This window comes from Plecotus auritus (genome assembly GCF_963455305.1).
Source record: "Plecotus auritus genome assembly, chromosome: 2".
Lineage (NCBI taxonomy): Eukaryota > Metazoa > Chordata > Mammalia > Chiroptera > Vespertilionidae > Plecotus > Plecotus auritus.
Window position 1 is genome coordinate 221,069,844 of NC_137771.1, and position 17,865 is coordinate 221,087,708.

At 43.6% G+C, this 17,865-nt stretch overlaps 1 protein-coding gene across 2 annotated transcripts in view; it reads right to left on the minus strand.

The window, feature by feature from the left end:
• Positions 1–537: 537 nt before the first annotated feature.
• TRAPPC10 (trafficking protein particle complex subunit 10) overlaps positions 538–17,865 on the minus strand; it is an 83,243-nt gene continuing 65,915 nt past the window's right edge. For both annotated transcript variants that reach the window (XM_080658382.1, XM_080658383.1), the window contains 6 exons: positions 16,975–17,075; positions 13,488–13,614; positions 12,017–12,187; positions 6,960–7,137; positions 4,140–4,334; positions 538–3,864 (listed from right to left, as the gene is read on the minus strand). In XM_080658382.1, the coding sequence (XP_080514508.1) occupies positions 3,626–3,864; positions 4,140–4,334; positions 6,960–7,137; positions 12,017–12,187; positions 13,488–13,614; positions 16,975–17,075 (1,011 nt within the window). In that variant the 3' untranslated portion in view covers positions 538–3,625. The remainder of the gene's footprint in view (positions 3,865–4,139; positions 4,335–6,959; positions 7,138–12,016; positions 12,188–13,487; positions 13,615–16,974; positions 17,076–17,865) is intronic.

A 17,865-nucleotide genomic window follows, 5' to 3' on the forward strand; every position in this document is an offset into this window, starting at 1 on the left:
CCTCAGTCCTCGGGCCCCGCCCCTGTCATCCTGGAGTCGCGCGCCTGCGCAGGCCGGCGCATTCAGGGAGGATTTGATCTTTGCAGGCTCGGGTTGGGCTGGTCCCCGCTGGCCAGAGGAACCTTCATGCACTAAGGAAAGTGAGAAGATCCGACCTCGCTTTTACTTAATAGCTTTGGATTATGAAAGGAGAACCAAAAAGAACGAGACTCTGAATAAGTTGAAAACCACACTTTTCCGAAAAAACTGTATTAGCGATACCACCAAACATCACAGAGGCAGTAACCTTGTCAAATGTCAGGTTGGCAAATATGTCTACAAAAACTGAAACCTCTGAAACTCAATTGTCTTGGTTCGTGTGAGCTACAGGGTAATAAGTTATGAAAAAAAAAATCCTTAATGCTCCCCCAACACGAATAATCTACGCTTAGAGTCAGAAACAAAATTCAGGGAGAAAAAACAAGAAAACTGTAACTGCGCACTCAATTTTCACATCTCACAGCAAAAGAACAAAATGCAAATCAGCAGTTTCTTTTTAAAATGTGTATTTTTCAGAATTTAAAATGCTTACATTTTAAACAGTCTTAATACAATGGTTTTAGTCTAACAATATATTACAGAATAATGTGAAAAATGACTTTCATAGTAAACTTTGAAAATGGAATTAATACCTGCAGTGTCAAAGTCACCAACTTGTCACCTTTTCCAGTCACAGAATTCCAGCAAATTTGATTAACAATGCCTTCTAGTTTTATAGCTTGGTGTATAAAATGAATAAATTTAGAGAAAGGGACATTTTCATGAAAAAATCAAATTTTAAAATCATGTAGGATTTATTTTTAAATCACAGTTAACAGTGAAACATTTATGCCAGCCTAATTCTTTAATAAAAAATATTTAACATTTCATTTTATATACACACCTGGAGTGTTTAAATTCATTTTATAACAATCTTATTTTAAACACTAAAGAAAATTTGAATATAAGTCTGTGTGTATTTTCTCTACTGACTCTTTATGGGATATCTATTCTCATCAACTAAGACTTACTAATTTAGGAATCCAACCCACTACAGCCTGTGCTGACAATGGAACTGTAGGTAGAAGTCATTTTCAGATTAAATACATCTATTTTCACATTAGAATCAGAAGAGTTATAATTTTTCCAATCACAGGAGAACCCATGAAATTCACCAAAATTATAACTTACTTTCTGTTCCTTTTGCTAATATTTACATTTCCACACATATTTGCAAAGTAGCTGCATATTGTTTTTTTAAGATGCATATTCTAAATCTGGCTTCATAATTATTTAACAGCTGCTACATCTTTATCAACCAAACCAGCTTGTCTCAAACCCATAAGCCTTATTTTATTTTAAACACCACAAAAATCCAAGTACAGCCTTTTAGTTAAAAAAAAAAAAAAAAAAAAGATAATGTTTTAGGTGACATTCTTCTTTTGTGTAAAAAACAAAAATAAAATTTAAAAAACAGAGGCATTCATGTAACTTATATTGCAAAAGAGCTTTTAGTTAGGGTAAAAAAAAAAAACAACCTGAGATAAATTTGGTTTCCTTAAATTTTCAGACAGTAAGAAACCTCCATAAACATTTGGATTTCCCCATTTCCCCTTCATTTTTCCCCTCTATAATTACAGAATGTCATCCTGGGATTAGAGCCCAGGCACAAAGAGAAATAAGGTTACCACTGAATGACACTGCCCCTTCCAGAAGGAAAGGGGAGATTTACACATGGATTTGTCCCCTGGGCTCCAAGGCTGACCACAAGGATTAGAGCTTTTCTGGCCAAATCAAATCTCAAAAGATCTCTTCATTCACAGGGCCTGGTAGATCTTTGTAGGGCAATCATCAATTTTTACAATAAAACAAATGTATTTTAGAAACCCTAAACCATCATTAGATGCTGAAGTTCTAATTTGCCTAAATAGGTGACCAAGTTTATTCGTTTTAAATGGCTCATAAGGAAGATAAATTTCTGGAAAGTTTAATTAAACACACAAATATTTATCTTCTTCACACACTTCTCCAATTTCTATAAACGAAAAAGACATGGGGGAGAAATGACACCACCTTTATTTGTTGAATGAGTTATAAACAACCTACAGAAGAACAATGACGACGGCTCTGTTGTACATGTACTGATCTGACCTTTCACCCCTGTACCACCAGCCTCTCTCAAGCAGGTGACAAGGCCCGGCTAGTAGCAGCTGCAGGAGGCTCCTATTTCTGTAAGGCTTACACATTTGAGGTTATTCACATGAAGCCCCACCCTCACTTGCATTAATTTGTTCAAGTTATAATTCCAATCACACTTTCCTAGTGACTTAAGAGTTCTCTATTCCATATGTACAAAAATACATTGCTTTGGAGAGCTGGAAAAGGTTTAATACATACAACACTTATTTACAAGCTGTGACTTTCACACCAATAAAAACAAACACGCATTTATTCTGTCCTTGATTTTTGGTGCAACTTATACATAAACATTACATCAGTTAATTTGTACTTTTAAAAATAATAAATCAACCATATGTACAATTAAATTTACAACCGAAAGCAAATTAATCCATTGGTATGATATAACTGCAGTTTAGTGGACCAGCAGAGAATATGCCAAGACTTTCGTCCCTCCTACAACCAGACTAGAAATGCACTGAGAGGACCCCTCTAATCTTCACTTAATGGAACCTCTAAATTTCTAAGATTTAAGGTGCAAAAGAAAAATATTGATTTTACAGTTACAATTAGATGTAAAGACTTTAAGTTTAAAAGTGAGAGAAAACACAACATATTAACCCTCACATATATGACAATTAAAATAAATATATTTTTAATTTCAAGTGCATATATATTCAATCAACATTATGAGGGAAAAAGAGTCCCAGAAACATTTATTCCTAAACTGCTTCAACACTGAACTGTTCCTTAGGCCCTGCTCTATCTTAAAGTACCTTTAAAATGGCTCCAGTAATGGGTGCTCCAGGTCCGCCCAGTTTGACATCCCAAGGCACAGAAGGGGTTGTTCCCTCCCCACCCCACCCATTAGCCCACCCACCTGCCCTAAAAGGGTATTTTTCTAGAAAAGCACAACTAGATGAGCTGAGGTAAAGGACTGTTACTCCTTAGGAGACTGACAAATCCACCTGGTCCAGAAATTGGGCGGCCGTGTGACCAGAAGGCACACACGTGTTACTGATAAGACTGCAAGGCCTGTTGTGTGCCTCCCTGGAGGACACACAGACCTCCATAAAGAACCAGAAGAAGAAGAAAAAAAGGAACCAGAAGGTTGTCTGGGTGAAAGACCCCTATGCAGAGCATTCATGAGCAGGGAGTGAGGGATAAGGAAGTGGGCTCTGGGCCAGCACTGGGGGACACCAGCACAGGGACCGGGAGATGAGAAAGTAACAAGTAACCTTACACCACTGACAACACAAACTTAATGTTGGACTCCGCTGACCGGCTGCACACCGAGACGCTATGATGCTTCCATGGCCAGGCAGAGTCCCCAGATCTGGTTAGAGCTAGAATGACAATGGAGAACAATGGAACAGGATCCCTTGGAGTGCATTCACGCTGGGTCTGGGCGTGTTAACTGGAGGAGTGGTCATGTGACACTGACTTCCAGAACATGGTCATCTTTGCTGGGGATGACCAGGATCTGCATGCCCGTGCTGGAGTTGAAGACCTGACCGGGCGGCAGCGCCTGCAGCCGGGGCATAGGCAAGCCTTTATGCTCACTGCTGGCGGCCGAGTGCACGCTGCCCCTGCTCTTGATGCTGCTGCTGTCCAGCTGGTCATCCACGTGCTTGTCCACCGACAGGCTGTCGTTTTCTATCCAGCTGTCTGCAAAACACACAGGAAGTGAGATGCAGGCCACATAGCTGCAGACCCTTTACCCACCATGGGGAGTAGCAAGCCTCCCAAGACAACCTTCAGTGCACAGCATGTTAACTCAGGCAACCCCGTACAGAAACCTAGCACACAAGTCCTCAAAGGATCAAGCTCCAGAGCAGCTGCCTAAGGCTTGTCACCCTGAGCAGGTTTGGGTTTTAGGTTCCACTGGCCCAGAGAACATGCTGTGACCAGCAGGCCTGCTCCCCGCACCACTGAGTCCTTACCAGCATCCAGTTGTGAGGAGTGCGCAGAGTGATGTGGGAGGTACTTAAAGAGCCTGACGTCGGGAAGGGGCAGGTAACCCGCAAACAGGGGCATCACCTCCATGTGGACTCTGTGCGTAGCCTGAGCGACCACAGGCATGGAGATGACTCCAGAACTTTTCCCACACACTGCCCAGTTGCTACTGTTGTCGACCACTGAAACAGAGAGGGAAACACTGTCTTACCCCGGAAAAGGGCATGCATATTCATACAAAACAAAAGCATCAACAGTCTCCCACTCAGAATAAAATCCCAAACTGGGACACATGTCTCTGTCTCCATGTCTTGTGACTGCACGTTCCACTAAGACACACACGGTGGAGTAACCAGGACACATGGTGATGCCCAGGGAAATCACTCTTCTCATCAATAAACGAACAAGGATTCAATTCTGATTGAAATCACTGCACAACCTGTGTGATACTTCAGGAGCATGGCTGCCTGGCTGCTAAATGAAGAATGGGGACGGGACCAAGGTGGCATCTTCTAATGGGTGGCATCAGAGCAGAGAGGCTTAATCCCAGCTGCCGCTCAGAGTCTAATACATGGTAGGTGTTATTATTAACACTAATAATCCAGTGCAAGTCAAACACCTAACTGAGCTGTCACTCCAAAGCAGGGGTCCTCAAACTACGGCCCATGGGCCACATGCGGACCGCCGAAAACATTTATCCGGCCCGCCGGGTGCCGCTGCCTGTCCTGCTTAGCAGCTGACTCGTCCCGGGCCCTCAGGGCGCATAGGAATTTGTTCATAGTTTTTTTAAAAAAACTATAGTCCGGCCCTCCAACGGTCTGAGGAACAGTGAACTGGCCCCTTGTTTAAAAAGTTTGAGGACCCCTGCTCCAAAATATGTAGGACAGCATCATGGGGACTCAGGAAGCAGATGGCCCTGCAAAGAGGTCAGAGCATCTGGGTCACAGGGAATAAAGCAGGAGCCCAGGAGCATGTGACTGCAAGTTCTATGAGCAGCAAAGAAGGGGTCGCAGAGGAGGGATTCCTGCAGATGGGGAAGCCTCTGAAGATGAGTGGTGCCAAGGACATGCAGAGCTGTGCAAAGGACATACAGCATCTGGAGAGACACAATGGAGCAGCAGTTCCCAGAGTGTGGTCCTCAGGGCAGGTCAAAGCCATTTTCACATTCCTGTCCTAACTTTGTGAAATGATTATAGAGTCCAGGGGTGGACAAACTTTTTGACTCGAGGGCCACAATGGGTTCTTAAACTGGACTGGAGGGCCGGAACAAAAGCATGGATGGAGTGTTTGTGTGAACTAATATAAATTCAAAGTAAAGGAGCGGAGGGGAGAGCAAGAGAACCCTCCGCTCTTTCGGCTCCGCGGGCTGGATAGAACACTGAATGGGCCGGATCCGGCCCGCGGGCCGTAGTTTGCCCACGGCTGTTATAGACTCACAAGACGCTGCAAACAGCAGAGAGGCCTGTGTGTCCATCGCCTGCCTCCCCAGCCTCGCTGTCTCCTGTGATGTAGGACCCGGGCATCTGCACAGCGCAGGGCGCCAGACTGCCGAGCTCGCCTCGACTTTGCCAGCTGTGGCTACTCAGTTTTGGGGTTTTGCAGACATTTTCTTTCAATTGAGTGACATGAGCCTGTCACTTTAAAGAAGTGGCCAATGATACAAGTCTCATCAAAAATTAGAATTTTGGAAAACTTGCACTTGCCATGGTGAGCTTGACAATGTCCCTATAATCAGACCATCCTGAGAGTTCAGGGTGAGCTTGAAACAATGTGAATCTGTGAGGGTGTAATGAAAGGTGCCAACATTGGGAAGATCTGTGTAACCCAGGAACCACGGTGCCCAAATGACCAATGCATGCGGTGCTACAAAGTGACGCCTTTCAAAATGCAAAACAGATAAAAGGATTTCATGAAATCCAGTACAAAAGGGTCATTCGTGTGATCTCAGACTTCACATAGTACCTAGCCTGTAAAAACAGCCACTTGTCAAGTTTTGGTGTAGTATCAAAGAATATCTAGTTATCTAAAAGCTGTTAAAATATTCCTCCCGATTCTAACTACATAGGTGTGTGAGATTGGAGTTTCTTCGTGTACTTGGACCGTTATGATTACTGCAGACCGAATGCAGCAGACAGGAAAACTCAAGTTACCTCCAGAAGCTGGAAATTAGAGATTTGAAAAAATGCAAAAACAATGTTGTTTTTCTTGCACGTTTTTTTGGTTGTTGTTTTGGAAAACATTTCTATTATTTTAAGTAAATAAGTAAATATTTGGTTCCTCAATAATTTTTCAGAGAATAAAGGGTCCTGACACCAAGAACTGAGACCTGCTCCTGAGACCTGAGGAGGAGGGCTGGGAAGGGGTGTCCAAGCAATCAGCGATGAAGCAGCGGCCTGGGCGCAGGGGGTCACTGTGAGGGTCTCAGTGGGGATGGGGAAGTATGAAAATGTGATGAAAGGAGCTGGAGGGAAAAGGGCAGGAGCCATGACTACAGGACACCTGAACTGCTGAGCAATGGAGTTCAGACTTTGTGAAGACCCTGAATCACAGCAGAAAGGAAAGGTCAGCTCCAAGTGCTACCATGTGCTCAGCTCTGAGCCCAACAACTGCTTGATAACACCTGTTAGAGAAGACTCCATAATAACCAAGTTCAACTTCCTGCGAGCTTAGGACCACTATATAAAAACATTCAATTCCAGAACGTTCTCTTTGGACAAGGAACACTGCACTCTGTGCGAGAGAGGGCACAATCACTTGGCACACTGGATCAGCACAACAGTTAGGAAGGAAGAAGCCTCTAAACCTACCTTCGTACATCAGCTTGGTCGAAAAGTACTCGTCGGATTCTGTCAGTGCTTCATCCCTGTCCACTTCCAGGAGGTCCGAGAGGCGCGTGATGGACACCTCCAGGGCGCAGAGCGAGCCTGTCCTACAGAGCTCCGTCCCCGCGGGGGGCAGAATCTCAGCTTTCACGGTATATAAGGTCTGGGCGAGAGGGGGAGAAAAGGACAGAGGAGATGTGTAACACTGAAGACAAATCTGAAGAAACACTGTGAGGCAGACAAGGTGCTGCCCCCAGACTCGGAGGAGACGCCTGCCCAGCGCTGTGCCATCTGCCAGCAGAGCAGCTGCGCTTGCCCTGAACGACTCGATGCTCTTGGGAGGCCTTGCTTCACCGCATGCTGACTGCGCTCGAGCACGCACAATAGCACAGTGCAGTGACTCTGTGTGCCCATCACCCACATTCCAGATTATCAACATGGCGTTCATTTGCTTCCTCATCTATTTACCTACACTGGTGTTTTGTTTTGTTTTAAGTGAACATATCAAGATTTTATTGTCATATAATAAAAAAAATATGAAGCTTAGAACTGGATCACTTGACCCTTTCTCTTATCTCTTCCCAGTTCAAAATGCTCGCACCTCTTAACAGCCAGCATTCTCTTAGATCTGCAGTTGGGCACAGCACATTCAAGCCTCAGCACAATCTTCTTTGTAGTTTTAGCCTTTTTCCCCCTGGAAAATCAGCTTATGTCCTGTCACCACGCCATTCCGTGCCCGTCTTGCACTGTGTTACTTGGTGGGGTTGATGCTTGCCACACTTACATAATGCCATTATAACAACTAGCAAATTTAACATGAATTCCTTAGGATTACCCAATATCAAGTCCATAACCAGCTTTCTCCGTAATGTTCCTTCTCTGTGACATGTTTATCTGATATTCATACCTATTCACACTCACCCAACATTTGCTTGCCACCCAGGACAAAGACCCAAAGCCTGCCAAGGGATAACGCCCACCTACTGCACGCTGCAGGCTGCACTGAGGAAGGTGAGCTCCTTTCTTTCAGGACACCATTGAATGTAGCTCAGCTACTCCGTGTTGGCCCAGCGGGGCCCTAAACTAACACTGGCTTCTCATGCAAGCCACACCCTAGATCAGCGGTCACCAACCTTTCGGACCTCACAAACCACCAGCGGTCCGCAGACCACCGGTTGGTGACTGCTGCCCTAGATAACAGCCCTGAGAGTCACAAGCAAATGTATATCCTGATACAGTTTCTCCAGTACCTGAGATCAACAGTCTCCCTGCCTCCCAGCGCCTTCCCCTAGGAGCCCCTTAGTGGGCTTACCCAAACCCCGGTTGGAATTGACGAATCCAGTCTTAGTCCAAGAACCTCAAAGCACTCCACCCACAGACCCTAATAAAGGCATGAATGAGCCCCAGGTCCTGCTCCCTGTGTGCACTCTGCCCTGACCTCCCGGTGTGGCCCCTCCAGGCGTGTAGGGTACCTCCTCCAGGACCTGTAAGTAACAAATTTCTCTATTTCAATTCCCCGTGTGGTCTGTTGCTGAACCATAGCCCACCATCCAGCTACCTGTGCTCCACTTACTAAGTGTTAATTTACTGAAATCAGAACAGATATATAAAGTAATTAATTAGAGTATAACTCGATTTAAAGTGTTCTGTTGTTGTTATAAAATGTTCAAAGAAGATTTCACGTTTTTCTGGGAGCTAACAAGGCTGAGCAGTAACCCTGATGGGCCTCGATCAGCTGTTTGTTTCCCTGTCAAACACCCAATCATGGCTATTTGGGGACAGGACAGACTTGTACCCATCGGAAGAGGACTGCACTGGAAGTTTATGCAACTCTTCAACTAGACATAAAAGATGCCTGCACTTGCAGGTACAAATGGACACAAGCCCTTGGACGGGCAAGGAGACACACGTCTGTGGACTGGGGGAAGCAGCAGTGGCAGGAGATGGAGGAACGCTGCAGAGGGAAGGATGGCACCATGGCAGAGCTGCCTGAGAAATCTGCTCCCAGGAAGCTCACAGTCTAGACCAGCCGTGGGCAAACTACGGCCCGCGGGCCGGATCCGGCTGTTCTATCCAGTTCTCTTGCTCTCCCCTCCACTCCTTTACTTTATATTAGTTCACACAAACACTCCATCCATGCTTTTGTTCCGGCCCTCCGGTCCAGTTTAAGAACCCATTGTGGCCCTCGAGTCAAAAAGTTTTCCCACCCCTGGTCTAGACTGTGAGTGCAGCCGAGATGACTTGTGTTCAGAGCTTGGAAGGAAGCGCAGCTACAGACCGATGAAGGTGCGTGTGCTCCCAAGTGTGTGTCCCTGAGCATCACTTTTTGGCTGCATGTGAAATGCAGGACAGCAGCCGAGGGGAAGCACAGGACCATAATTTAACAGTGAAGTGCCTCCCAAACCTGACAGCAACTGCTAAGGCTTTAGGGACAGTGTGAGAAATATTTAGAACTATTTATTTAGAAATAAACCTTGGCAGAAATAAACTCTAACATTTATGGCCAACTGATTTTCAACAAGGGTGTCAAGACCATCCAATGGGGAAAGAACAGTGTTTCCAACAAATGGTATAGGGACGCCTGAATAACCACATGGAAAGAATGAATTTGGACCCCTGCCTATCACCATACACAAAGGCTCACTCAAAATAGATCACAGACTACATGTAAGAGCTAAAACTATAAAACTCTTCGAATAAAACATGAAGGAAATCTTTTTTACCTTGAGATAAGCAATGATTTCTGAGATTCTAGACCAAAAGTACAAAAAATAAGAGATTAGTAAGTTGGACTTCATAAAAAGTAAAGATTTGTGTTTCAAAGGACACCATCAAGAAAGTGAAAATACAACCCACAAAATGAGAGAAAATATTTGCAAATCATATCTGATAAGGGACTGATATCTAAACTATATAAAGAACACTTATAACTCAGTAATAAAAGACAACCTTATAAAAAGTGGGAAAAGGACTTGAGTAGACATTTCTCCAAAAAAGATATATAAATGGCCAATAAGCACATGAAAGATGCTCAACATCACTAGCCATCAGGGAAATGCAAATCAAAACCACAAGATACCACTTCACACCCACTGGGATGGTTCTAATAAAAATGACAACAAAAACAAGTGTTGGCGAGGAGGTGGAGATTGCAACCCTCGTATGCTGCCAGTGGGAATGTAAAGTGATGTCTCTTTGATAACTGAAAAACAAAATGTGGTCTATCCACACCGGAATATTATTGAGCCATAAAAAGGAATGGAGTTCTGATCCTGCTACAAAATGAATAAACCTTGGGAACACTATTCCAAGTGAAGAAAGCCAGGCACAAAAAGATCACGCACAATATGATCTCATTTACATGAACTATTCAGAATAGACAAACTCATAGACAGCTTGGCCTCTAGGCCGTGACTGCCAGGAGTTGAGAAGAGGATGGAACGGGGAGTGACTGTTAATGAGGCACATAGTTTCTTTTTGAATGATGAAAGCATTCCACAATGAGACTATGGTAATGGCTGCCCACTGTCAACATACTACGATCATCAAACGGTAATGAGTGAACTTTAAATGAGTGAACTTCATGGCATATCAATCATATCTCAATAAAGCCTTTTAAAAAGAGTGGTATCCATATATCTGGTCCTCAGTTGTGTAAAGAACGATTTACCAGATTGTTTCTCTGGCCTTTTCCTCAGCTTGTACAGTTCTAAAGGAAAAATTTTCTATATTCTTCATTTGAAGAGGAAGCAAAAAAGATTAAGGTACTAGTGAAAACTGCTAACCAGTTAATAATCATCTGTATAAGCAAACCAGATGAAATTTCTGCAGACCCTCTACCATGTGAATGACTTAATGTTCAGCTGCTATTAATACATCAAAAAGGTGCCTGTTTGTACTACAAAAAGATAACTATGATAGTGATCATGTTTTATACTATAACTAATATGGAAAGCTAAATAAGACAGAGGGTCAAAACAAATAGTCTTTTGGTTGAAAGGAGATATTGAAAAGAATGCTAATCAAGAGCTGTCAGCACAAACACTTCTCAAAGTGTTGGCAATTTCAGTAATAAAGAGAAGAAAATGAAATACCACAAAATTGTTGAGCCTTGAAAAATATAGGTTTGAGCTGCGTAAGATTGCTTATACACAGATTTTTCAAATAAATACTGTAAATGTATTTTCTCTTCCTTATGGTTTTTTTAATAGCACTTCTTTCCTCTAGCTTACTTTTTTGTAAGAATACAATATATAACACATAACATACAAATATGTGTCAATCGTCTGTTTATTGTTATCAGTAAGGCTTCTGGCCAACAGTAGGCTAATGGTAGATAAATTTGGGGGGAATCAAAAGTTATATGTGTGTGGGGGGGCTGGGAGGGGAATGGCGGGATAAGGACACATATGTAATACCTTAATCAATAAAGAAAAAAAAGTTATATGTGTATTTTTGACTGAGTGGGGGTGGGTATCCCTAATCCCCTGAGTTGTTCAGGGTCAACTGTATTTTCATTTTCATTTGGCTAACACAAAATCCAATAATTTCACTAAAGAAACAAAAACCAACTATCTACTCACCTAGCTCAAGGCTACTTTAAGCTCCATGCGCAGGCTATAAAAAAACTTCCTAACATTAAGTAAACTTCTGTGATATTTTCACTTTTTCTTTTAGAAAACTAGAGACATGTCTTTTTATAACACAACCGCCCTGTGTAGTGGCTAATGATCAAGATGAAAGGACTCTACTAAAGTCAACTAAGGAGGAGAAGGGAGTAGCAATAAGTCTTTGGTCTTTATGCTTATGAACATTCATTTTAGAGCCGCCTGCAATAGTGCACATGTATCATGTCACCTGAAAAAGACCTGGGATCAAATACAGTCAGTCAGTGATTTAACTACCCCAGTCGTTAACTATTTTCTTTCATCTGTTGCTTCATTATATTGAAAGATTTTGTCTAATTTTTCTAGATTATAAAGAATACATGACTTTTCATTTTCCCACCCCACATCTCACCAAAAAAATAATATAATACATACAAAAAAGTTTTCCACTTGAAATTCATAAGTATAGGGCTTTAAGGAGATAGACAGCCGTTCTTCAGAAGCTGGGCGGAATTCCATGGAGAACCGGCCGCACAGTGAAGGGGGAGGCTCTCGTGTCCACGTCAGTTCCCAGACAAAGAACACCGACTGCTGGCTGCAGATGTGCTGCAAGAGAGTTGGTGTCATTGCACAGAGAAAGCCACACTCCACCAACAATGCACACACACATACACACACAGAGAAAGCCACAATCTGTCAAAGACACACTTCCTGCAATGGGAATGCGGGTGAGCCGAAGCAGAGACCCCACAGAGCTCTGCTACTGACATCCAGAGCGTGTTGTGCTCAGTCCTGTACCCCCACCACTGCTCCTGCTCCTCCTGCCTGCCCTTGCCCTCAGAGCAGGATGCACAAGGTTGGTAAAAAGATTTTAATTTTTTAAAAATATATTTTATTGATTTTTTACAGAGAGGAAGGGAGAGGGAGAGAGAGTTAGAAACATTGATGAGAGAGAAACATCAATCAGCTGCCTCCTGCACACCCCCTACTGGGGATGTGCCCACAACCACGGTACATGCCCTTGACTGGAATCAAACCTGGGACCCTTGAGTCCACAGGCCAACGCTCTATCCACTGAGCCAAACCGGTTAGGGCAAGATTTTAATTTTTTAAGATATCATAAGTTTCTCAGCATAGGAGATTAAAATTTAAGGAATGTTTATTAGTATATAGTATCCCATGCATTTCCAAAGTGGGAAATGCATCAACCAATTAAAAAGGAAATCTATATCCATGCCAATTACTCTGTATTTAACATTAAGTTAAATGAGGAACTAGTTACTAGCACCACCTCACACAAAAAGTCCATACCTATAGCACAGCCATAGAATTGGGTAGTGTCAGGAAAATCCTTTGAAAATGCTAAAAATTAGGCAATCATTAAGAACCTTTGCTCTTTTAAACACTCAACTTACTGTCTAAAATGCATGTGACAAAATGAACATGAAAAGCAAGGTCAGGATTCAGCCAGGCAGTGTGAACAAGGATATGACCCCTTTACACCAACACCTCTGATTTCTTCCCGGGGTGCAGGCAGGCACTGAATGACAGGCAGAATGGAACAGCCACCATTCCCTGTCCACATGAGACTAAGAATAAGCTTGTAGATACATAAATCTGTACATAGCGTAGGACAAGTGTAAGATTTAATTCTTCTAATAAGAATCTAATCCCTTCATGTGCCACTCAGCCCACAGAGTGGGGGGTGGACATGCACGCTGTGGCACAAAGCGGTGGTTCCCAGCAGTCTCAGGTGCACGTGCTGCTTACTGACCACCAGCACGCCATTATCTGTGTGAAGAGGCTTCATCTGCCATGTCCACCAACGCGTGTGGGTGGCTCGGTCAATACACCTTTGTTCTCCTGTGTTCTTTCGAGTTCATGCTCAATTCTGGAAGACGGTTACCTGCTGGGATTTCGTGTTCAATGGCAGTAGCTGCAGGTCAGTACTATCCCCAGTGTCTACAAGATCACTATCTGACAGGCGAAAGTCAAGTTCCGACAGATTCTGGACACAAACTTGAATGTATTTCCTAAAGCAGAAAAACAAAAAATATGGCTTTGACATTTAAGAACTTTATGGAATATACTTTGGCTTTGTTAAGAAGACCCTCTCTGGGAAATCAAAAAAGTGACACAGGGAAATAAATAAGAACTAGTTTTTACTTACATTCCAACTTTTGATTTCACATGTAAAAGGGTCAGAAAATAATCTTTCTAAGTGAACAATTTCTAAGAAAAAATGGATTAAAGATCATTCTGATTTGGATACAGTATTACTACATGATTATAACTGAGTTCCCTAAACATGCAATGGATCTAAATGAGTTACACAGGAAAGCAGTGATCACAAGTAATGATTACTCACTGAGAAACTAAGTACAGGGTTCACTTTAGCTTCTGTTATAGGTAAAGAGGAGTTTTGAAAAGACAGTTCTTAAAGCAACTCAGGTTCTGTTAAAAATTGTTTTGCTTTTTTAAATGAAGAAGTTGAATGTTTTATTATTGAACTTTGTTTCCTGAAAGGCTGCTACTTCACTGTATAAAACAGCACCAGCAACCTCTGTATACTGTAAAATTAAGATAGTATTGTGCGTCATCTGACACTGTAACAACTAACAAAAACTTTTCTCCACTGCAAGTTATTTCCAATCATTAAGTATTTTGACCCAAATCTAGAGACTAATGTAAGTAAGTTACAATATTATATAAAGGCTTATGATAACAATGCTATCCTCAAAATACAAAATTTTTATAACTAGGTTTTAACACAGATAATTTCAGGAATTATGAATGTTATAACTGTAGCCTGGCCTAAAAATCATAGGGTGCTGGGAAAAGATGCATAATGTCTTTATCTGCAATCATTAAATAGTTAGGGGTATTTTCTTCCAATAGCATTGCTGTAGTTTCTTTTTTCATGGTATTACTAAAAGTTGCTATCTTCTACCACTAATTTAAGACAACTATGTTAGATAAAGTTGTTACATGCTACTTTATTTAGGTGTTTTTTTTTCATCAACAGATTTATATATTTCTCATATGCTTCTTCACTCATTAGTTCTCTAGTTCAGAAGGGTTACTCAGTGTCATCTTGATCACCCAACCATTTTCATGATAAGACTAGTGGCCCGGTGCATGAAATTCGTGCGGGGGGGGGGGGGGAGGGGTGTCCCTCAGCCTGGCCTGCACCCTTTCCAATCTGGGACCCCTTGGGGAATGTCCGACTGCCGGTCTCTCACAATCCGGGACCGCTGGCTCCTAACCACTCTGCCTGCCAGCCTGCTCGCCCCCAACTGCCCTCCTCCACCAGCCTTCTCACCCCCAACTGTCCCCACTCTTGCTGGCCTTATTGCCCCCAACTGCCCGCCCCCCACCAGCCTGATCACCCCCAACTACCCCCCGCCAGCCTGATCACCCCCAACTGCACCCCACTGCCAGCCTGCTTGCCCCCAACTGGCCCCCCTGCCTGCCTCCAAATGCCCCCCCTGCTGGCCTGCTCGCCCCCTACTGCCCCCCCTGCTGGCTTGATTGCCCACAACTGCCCCCCCACCCTTGCTGGCTTGCTCACACCCAACCCCCTGCCCCCCGCCGGCCTGCTTGCTCCCAACTTCCCCCACCGCCAGCCTGATCACCCCCAACTGCCCTCCCCTCCTGGCCTGATCTCCCCTAACTGCCTCTGCCTCAGCCCTGCCACTATGGCTTTGTCTGGGCGGCGGCCATGTAGCCAGCTGGGGTGACCAAGGAAGCCAAGCCTCCCGCCCGCTCCAGCCGGCTCTGTGGCTCTGGCCAATGCCACCATCTTTGTCACATCAATTTGCATATTCCCTCCTTACTGGCTGTGGGCACCGCCATATTTATCGCAAAGTGACGGTTAATTTGCATACTACTCTTTTATTAGATAGGATTTGTTGACAAGTCCTGGATTTTCTGCAAGCGCTTCATTAATCTCAGTTACTTCTGATAGAGGAGAATAGAGTTCACTAGCAGCTTTCACACTTTCCAAAGCACCAAACTCATCTAGCTTGTTCAATTTTGTCCCGACTTCAGGCAGACTATGGTAAACATTTCCCAAAGCTTCCTATGCAAAATGGATGATTCCCACTGTTCCAATTCCATTTTCTGCTGTCATCCATCATGTTTCTCTGTGAATTTACACACCAAGAGCACATTGGGGCCAGTGCGCAGCCTTAGGACAGCACCTGCCCTCAGGCCCCAGGGCTGTGGTGTGCACGGTGTGGCAGGCACTAAAGGCTACAGGCCGAGGCCCATATGCTCGAAGCGCCATGTTTGCAGAAGTGCCAAAACTATTGATGTTTTTAACCATTATTATCTACAGTTCCCTCACCGTCATTTAAAGGAAAAAATAGCTATTAGAATAATGTTCCACTCTAAATATGGTTCTGAAACCTATATGTTCATGTTGACCAATGTCACCCCAATAAATTTAATTAAAAAAAAAAACACCTCACTACCTCACAGGTGAGCTCTAAGTATTTCACTATTTTGCTTAAAAATAAATCTTAAAAGCTCTCAAATAAATAAATAAATAAATAAATATGATTCTGATATTTTTGTTTCCAAATTACCCAAATAAGCAATGGCTGAAGCAGAAGGGGATATTACAATGGAGGCCAGGCTCACCTAAGCCCAGTGGTCATGTGAGCATCATCACTGACTGGGGACAACGGAAACTGTCTCCTGATGCAGTGACATATGAAGCACAGGACACATCTCAAAGATTCCCGCCTTTCCAAGGGCTCACTCTGAATCTGATCAAGCCTCAAGCACAGTGGTTCTCAACTGGTAGCAATTTCTCCACACACACTCCAGCCAGGGGACATCGGGCAATGTCTGGAGACATTTTTTGGTTGTCACACTGGGGGTGGGCAGGATGGGGAGTAACGTTGGCATAAAGTGGTGAGCTGCTAACACCCTACAGTGCGCAGGACAGTGCCCAGAGCAAGGGTTATCAACCCACAGCATCAGCAGTGTTGAGGCTGAAAAGGCCTGCTCTAGAATTAGCTAGAAGTTCTGGGGGAACTAGTTTAACAAACCCATGAGGATGTGACCAGGCAAATGCAGAATGCGGACCTTCCAGAGGACAACTGGCCCATGTTTGTCAATGGGTCATGGGCTTGAAGAACAAGGCAAGGATGGATAAAAAGGATCTGATAATATCATGGGCACTTGGTTGGATCCCCTCTCCCACAAACCAGCTGTGCAGTCCACTACTGAGACAGTTAGGAAGATCTCAGTATAGACTGGGTACTGTAGTGGACAACAGCATCACGGTCATGTAAGAAAACATGCTCAAGGTCACCAAGGCCAAGCTCTCAACAGCAAGGGTCTCTGTGTCAAAGAGCCTGGGACAGAAGCAGGGACTCCCTTACCGTGTCCCGGCTGACAGCACAGCATGTGTGGTCCTGAAGGGCACGCTGAATGTCAGTGCGATGACAGTGGAGTAGATGGACCACGGGCATTCGATGGACACCTGAGAAACAGAGAGACACCCATTCAGATTACTCACCAATGGCATAGCACCACCACCATCCATCCAAGTTTGTAGGGGCTGCCAATTTCCTACATACTTGATGGCTTTACAATTCCATATTCAGAAGGAAAACCCCATTAAACATATGCACAAACAGGAGAGACACAAAGCTACATACACAGTCAAGAAAAATGGACATGGGACTGGCAGAACGTCCAGGAGTCACCAGAACGGTCTCAATGGCTGCGGAGCAGAGGCTGCAGCAAGCACACAAGTCCCACCTTGCTAACCTCCCGCATGTGGCCATGATGCTAAATGTATTTTTTACTGTGCAGGAGGTTATGACAAAGTGCTTTTAATCACTTATGTCCAGATGATACTACTCAGTCATTAACTATTACAAAATTAAGTGAATTATTCAAACACTTAACCCACATGACGCTGAACGCATAGCTGAAAACCAATCAATTTGAAGGCACAGTGTGGACAAAGCTATTAATTCCTGTAAGGGCAGAAACCAGGCCTCAAACTTCAATTTATTTCCCCCACTTAACAAACAAATATATTGAATATGGAGACTCACTCATTCAGCATATCTATATGCTCTTAATTGAAATAAACAACACATTTGTCTCCTGAACTTTGTATCAGGTGAGGGAAAACATTTCAGAGACTGAAAAATAAAAACATTATTCTTTAGGTGCTGACTGGTCTGATATTCTATGCCTCTCTTTGAAATGACTGCATTTATTAGCCCTTTGTGCATATACTTTTTAAAACTTGTCATTTA